This window comes from Mandrillus leucophaeus, unplaced genomic scaffold (assembly GCF_000951045.1).
Source record: "Mandrillus leucophaeus isolate KB7577 unplaced genomic scaffold, Mleu.le_1.0 Scaffold426, whole genome shotgun sequence".
NCBI classification, from domain to species: domain Eukaryota; kingdom Metazoa; phylum Chordata; class Mammalia; order Primates; family Cercopithecidae; genus Mandrillus; species Mandrillus leucophaeus.
Genome location: NW_012104543.1, coordinates 1,099,749 through 1,105,264, shown reverse-complemented (window position 1 = coordinate 1,105,264; position 5,516 = coordinate 1,099,749). Strand labels below are relative to the sequence as shown.

Sequence of the window (5,516 nt, the reverse complement as noted above, 5' to 3'; positions counted from 1 at the left end):
TGGCGTGGTGGATGAGGCTGTCCTGGTGTGTCCTGACCCGAGCTCACGTTCCCTCCAAACTTTGGCTCTGGAGACGGAATGGGAGCTGAGACAGATCCCGCTGCAGGTGAGAGGCTGCCACTGCTGCTTCTGGCCTGAGGCATTTCCTGCGGGGAGTAGAAAGTTTGGCGTGATTCCCCCAGAGGGTCTTTCTCCCAGACTCTTCCTGAGCAGTGGAAGCCATTCAGGCCTCTGGCTGAACTGGCATAAGGGGAAATCGGCCACTTTCCCCTTTGGGGAATTTGAACTGGAGCATTTGGAGCCACCTGCCGTGGCCCAGTTACTTCCCCTGGTAAAGTAGGGCAGAGGGTATGAGCCTTGGATGGGTCAGGGACTCGTCAGCTGTCATTTGTAATCCTCCTCCTTGCCTTCCAGTCTCTCGACTTAGAATTTGGAAGTGGATTCCAACCCCGGGTCCTGCCCACCCAGCCCAACCCAGTGGACGCTTCCCGGGCCCAGTTCTTCCTGCACTTGTCCCCAAGCCACTATGCTCTGCTGCAGTACCATTACGGCACCCTGAGTTTGCTTAAAAACTTCCCACAGGTAACTGCAGGCAACATGGTTTGCTAGGATTCAGGAGATCTCTCCAAGACATGGATGTTAGAAGGCAGTACTTTTGAATCTGGAAACATTTGCTCTTAGGCCCAAGACTGATGACACCTTCCCTTAAATGGTTTGAGAGGGGATAGGTAGCCTTGCAGTGGAAATGGTATATTTCCTCCTGAGAATTACAAAGGATCTTTAGAGCAAAACCAGTGCCTTCCTTAGTCCAAAGGAAATATGGGGACATAAATGAGAGCTTCCCCGTAGATAGTAAGAGCAAGCAGCATGGGACTTAAGATTGACGTGTGCCTGCGTTGGAGGTAGGGGAGAGTTGTGTTTTCAGCTGTAGATGCAACTGGGGCCTCGCTCTGCTCTTAAATGCCTGACCATTCTGCTCCAAAGTGGGGAGCACTTTCAACTCTAAGGCCAAGGGCCTTCCCTGGAGAGGTGACCCTCTGTAAGGCAGCTGGCTAGTACTGGTCCCATTTAGGAGCTGATGCCTTGCTTTTCCCCCAGACTGCCCTAGTGAGCTTTGCCACCACTGGGGAGAAGACGGTGGCTGCAGTCATGGCCTGTCGGAATGAAGTGGTGAGTATTGAGAACAACAGTCAGCACTTGGGGTTTTCCTTCCTGGTCTCTGCCAGGAACCCTGAAAATCAGAAGTCTGGGCACATTGGCCTGGTCAGTTTGAACCCAGGGGGCAGGAGGCTGTTGAGAAGTGAGGTCTTGCCTCACCTATAGAGCTTTCTGTACACCCCATTTCTCCCCAGGAACGAGACCCTAATGTGATGACCTTACTTTCATATGGGACTATTAAGAGTCGAATAGGCTTTGTGGGCAGGGGTGAGAAATGGGCTTTGCCTTCTCCCAAGTGCTAAGAAGACAAAAACAAAAGCTTCATTTCAGTGACTGGGAAGTGACCCTTTGGCTGAATTTTCTCCTGTCCTTCTCTTTCTCATAGCAGAAACCTAGCAATTCTGAAGATGGGTCAATGGGGAGCTTTCCGGAGAAGTCTAGTTCAAAGGTAGGGTGTGGCATTGGGCAGTATGCCAGACTGAGAGACGCAGGAGGCCACCAAAGAGAGTTGGGGGCACAGCTTTGGTTAGGAGCAGGTCTTAGAGTTCCCAGCTTCAAATGGGGTTTCCTAAGTACTGTAAATTAAATGATGTTTCTCTTAATCTCATTTTACTGGGAGATTAGGAGGTAAAATGCCTAGAGTCTGTTCCTAGCCACTTTCTCCTCTGGGCCTCAGCGTCTCCATTTTTTTGGGGATCCCGGCTGGCACAGTTGAGTAGTAATCTGTGCAGTTACCCTGAAGCGGAGGCGTCAGCCCCTGGCTGGAGGCATAGGTTCCTGCTGTGGCTTCCATCTAAGCGTTTCCCTGCCTCCTGTCTTGCTCAGTCTTACTTTGCTCAGCCGTACCTCTCTTTCAGAAGTCTGCTACTCTGTACTGGCTTCCAAGACAAGTATGGTAGTTGTAATTTCATTTATTTACTCAGGCATCTTATTTCTGCCTTAGGATTTGGCTTGCTTTTCTCTTTTATTTTCCTTTGCATATACTTCCCCTTCTGGCCTGGCTCCTTCTCTAGGGTATTTGCCCCCAATCCTTGGACTTCCTTTGGTGGGCTTTGCTTTCGGGGGATGCCTGTAGTTGACCCGTGCTGTCTGTACCCCTAGGACTCTCTGGCTTGCTTCAATCAGACCTACACCATTAACCTGTATCTCGTGGAGACAGGTCGGCGGCTGCTGGACACCACAATTACATTTAGCCTGGAACAGAGCGGCACTCGGCCTGAGCGGGTGAGGCAGAGCCTTTCTGTGCAGACTGTCCTGTGGGCTTCTCAGCACGTGCCCTCCTTTCCTCAGGGCCAGGTCTTAGCCATGGGGCTTGGATTAGGCTCTCTGAACGTGTGTTCTAATGCTCTCTGAGCCACTGACTTGTTGGAAATCACAGTAAAGGCGGGTATTATTTATGCCAGCTCGTCATTGTGTACCAGGCACTGTTCTAAGCTTTTAACTTACACATTAATTAATTTAATCCTCCGAACACTCCCGTGAAGCGATTGTTCCTGACCTGGTTTTAAAATGATTCTGAGGCCTGCTGGGATCGAGCACCACGGCCAGAGTCACGGAGCCAGGAAGAGGTGTTGCTGGGGTTCAGATTCAGGTCTAACCTCCCACAGCCTGGACTCATCACTACCCAGTATTGCCTCTGTGTACATTTGGTTATTTTCCTCAGCTGCTTGGGCTGTGGCTTCTTTGTTTCTAAAGCAGAAAGTCTAATCCCGGCCTCCTGCTCACTTTGTGGGGTGTGATTAGAACATGGATGAATGGTGTAGTACCCGTGCAGTACTCATGTTCCTCCATAGAAAGATCTGGGAGACCCCAGCATCATTGTGTTGGCGCCTAAGAATATGTATCACTTACTGGCATCCAGATAATAGCTACATTGCTTAGATATCAAATAATGCCATGGCTTGGGCCTCTGTTAAGTCCTAATGCTTTGACTCCTGGGGTCTGGTGCTCTCAGAGGCATTTGGATCCTCACTGACTACACTGGTCTTGACTGTGTGGCTTATAGCTGTATATCCAGGTGTTCTTGAAGAAGGATGACTCAGTGGGCTACCGGGCTTTGGTGCAGACGGAGGATCATCTGCTACTTTTCCTGCAGCAGTTGGGTAAGTAGACCTCATTCAACCCATTTTTTTATTTCCCCAGGCCTTCCGATGTGTTCCAGTCAGACTGTTTTTTGGGAGGCTGCAGGTTTCTGGAAGAGATTCAAGTGGAGTGTGCCCCGAGCGTTTTGTTCACAGCCAAATGTCACCTGCTTTTTTTTTTCAAATTTTTTAAATTTTTAAAATTTGAGATAGAGTCTTGTTCTCTTGCCCAGGCTGGAGTGCAGTGGCATGATCTTGGCCCACTGCAATCTCCACCTTTCGGATTCAAGCAGTTCTCCTGCCTCAGCCTCCCGAGTAGCTGGGATTACAGGCACGCGCCACCACGACCAGTTGATTTTTGTATTTTCAGTAGAGACAGGGTTTCGCCATGTTGGCCAGGCTGGTCTCGAATTCCTGACCTCAAGTGATCCGCCTACCTCAGCCTCCCAAAGTGCTGGGATTACAGGTGTGAGCCACCGTGCCTGGCCTGTCACCTGCTTTTTTTTTTTGAGACGGAGTTTTGCTCTTGTGGCTCAGGCTCGAGTACAGTGGCGTGATCTCAGCTCACTGCAACCTCTGGCTTCCAGGTTTAAGTGATTCTCCTGCCTGAGCCTCCCAAGTAGCTGGGATTACAGGCATGCACCACCACGCCCCGCTAATTTTGTATTTTTAGTAGAGATGGGGTTGCACCATGTTTGTCAGGCTGGTCTCAAACTCCTGACCTCAGGTGATCCACCTGCCTCGGCCTCCCAAAGTGCTTGGATTATAGGCATGAGCCACCGTGCCTGGCTCTTTTTTTCTTTTTTGCGACAGTTTTGCTTTTGTTGCCCAGACTGGAGTGGAATGGTGTAATCTCAGCTCTGTGCAACTTCTGCATCCTGGTTCAAGTGATTCTTCTGCCTCAGTCTCCCGAGTAACTGGGATTACAGGCGCGTGCCACCACACCTGGCTAATTTTGTATTTTTAGTAAGAGACAGGGTTTCACCACGTTGGTCCAGGCTGATCTCGAGCTCCTAACCTCAGGTGATCTGCCCACTTTGGCCTCCCAAAGTGCTGGGATTACAGGTGTGAGCCGCCACACCCGGCCTTTGTCACCTGCTTTTGAAGAATAACTTGGCCTTCTTGGTGGGATACGTAACTTTCCTCCCTTGACCTATTGATTCCAGCCCCTTGCTCTGCCATTTCTCCTTTTATGCAAGAGCTTGTAGTAATCCCTGAGTCAGCAAGAAGAGTCTCTTTAGAACATCTGGGAGGCAGCCTTAGTTTTTTTTTTTTTGAGACAGGGTCTCACTGTTGCCCAGTCTGGAGTGCAGTTGTGCGATCATGGCCTCACTGCAGCCTCAATCTCCCGAGATCAAGTGATCTTCCCACCTCAGCCTCCCAAGTAGCTGTGACTACAGGCGCTTGCCACCATGCCTGGCTAATTTTTTGATATTTATTTTTATTTATTTATTTATTTATTTATTTTTTGAGATGGAGTCTCGCTCTGTTGCCCAGGCTGGAGTGCAGTGGTGTGATCTCAGCTCACTACAAGCTCCACTTCCTGGGTTCACACCATTCTCCTACCTCAGCCTCCTGAGTAGGTGCGACTACAGGTGCCCACCACCACGCCCAGCTAACTTTTTATATTTTTAGTAGAGATGGGGTTTCACCATGTTAGCCAGGATGGTCTTGATCTCCTGACCTTGTGATTTGCCTCCCTTGGCCTCCCAAAGTGCTGGGATTATAGGCGTGAGCCACCTTGTCTGGCCCTGATATTTATTTTTTGTTGAGATAAGGTTTTGCCCTGTTGTCCAGGCTGATCTCAAATTCCTGGGCTCAAGAGATTCGCCCACCTTGGCCTCCCAGAGTGCTGGGATTACAGGCATGAGCCACTGTGCCCAGCTCCAGGCTTAGCTTTGTAAAAATGTTTCCTGTAGCAGGGAAGGTGGTGCTGTGGAGTCGTGAGGAGTCCCTGGCAGAAGTGGTGTGCCTAGAGATGGTGGACCTCCCCCTGACTGGGGCACAGGCCGAGCTGGAAGGAGAATTTGGCAAAAAGGCAGGTATGAACCTAAGAGGTTGGAGCTGCAGAGTTGCTGGAGGGGTCAGTCTGGAAATGACCACAAGAGACACCGTGTCATGCATCTCCGGTTTCCTGGGCTTGCCAGATTGCTAGTCTTTTCTGAACGAGCTCTGTGATGAGGTTCCAGTGCATTTGTGGCCATATGGTTTATGAAACCGTTCATTTCTGTGAAAGAATGAACTGTGAATCCTTCTGGGGAAAGCTAGGGAAAAATC

General features: G+C 50.1%; 1 protein-coding gene and 1 long non-coding RNA gene across 6 annotated transcripts in view; one reads left to right on the top strand and one right to left on the bottom strand.

The window, feature by feature from the left end:
* Positions 1-5,516, bottom strand: part of LOC105548895 — a 32,749-nt gene that overhangs the window by 1,438 nt on the left and 25,795 nt on the right. The gene's annotated exons all lie outside the window — the stretch shown is intronic.
* The window catches only part of EMC1 (ER membrane protein complex subunit 1), a 30,160-nt gene that overhangs the window by 7,761 nt on the left and 16,883 nt on the right, over positions 1-5,516 (top strand). For 3 of the 5 annotated variants that reach the window (XM_011993123.1, XM_011993122.1, XM_011993127.1), the window contains 5 exons: positions 1,099-1,170; positions 1,544-1,606; positions 2,260-2,382; positions 3,164-3,260; positions 5,159-5,281. In XM_011993123.1, coding sequence (XP_011848513.1) covers positions 1,099-1,170; positions 1,544-1,606; positions 2,260-2,382; positions 3,164-3,260; positions 5,159-5,281 — 478 coding nt within the window. The remainder of the gene's footprint in view (positions 1-1,098; positions 1,171-1,543; positions 1,607-2,259; positions 2,383-3,163; positions 3,261-5,158; positions 5,282-5,516) is intronic. The other 2 variants (XM_011993125.1, XM_011993126.1) reach the window with 2 other exon arrangements.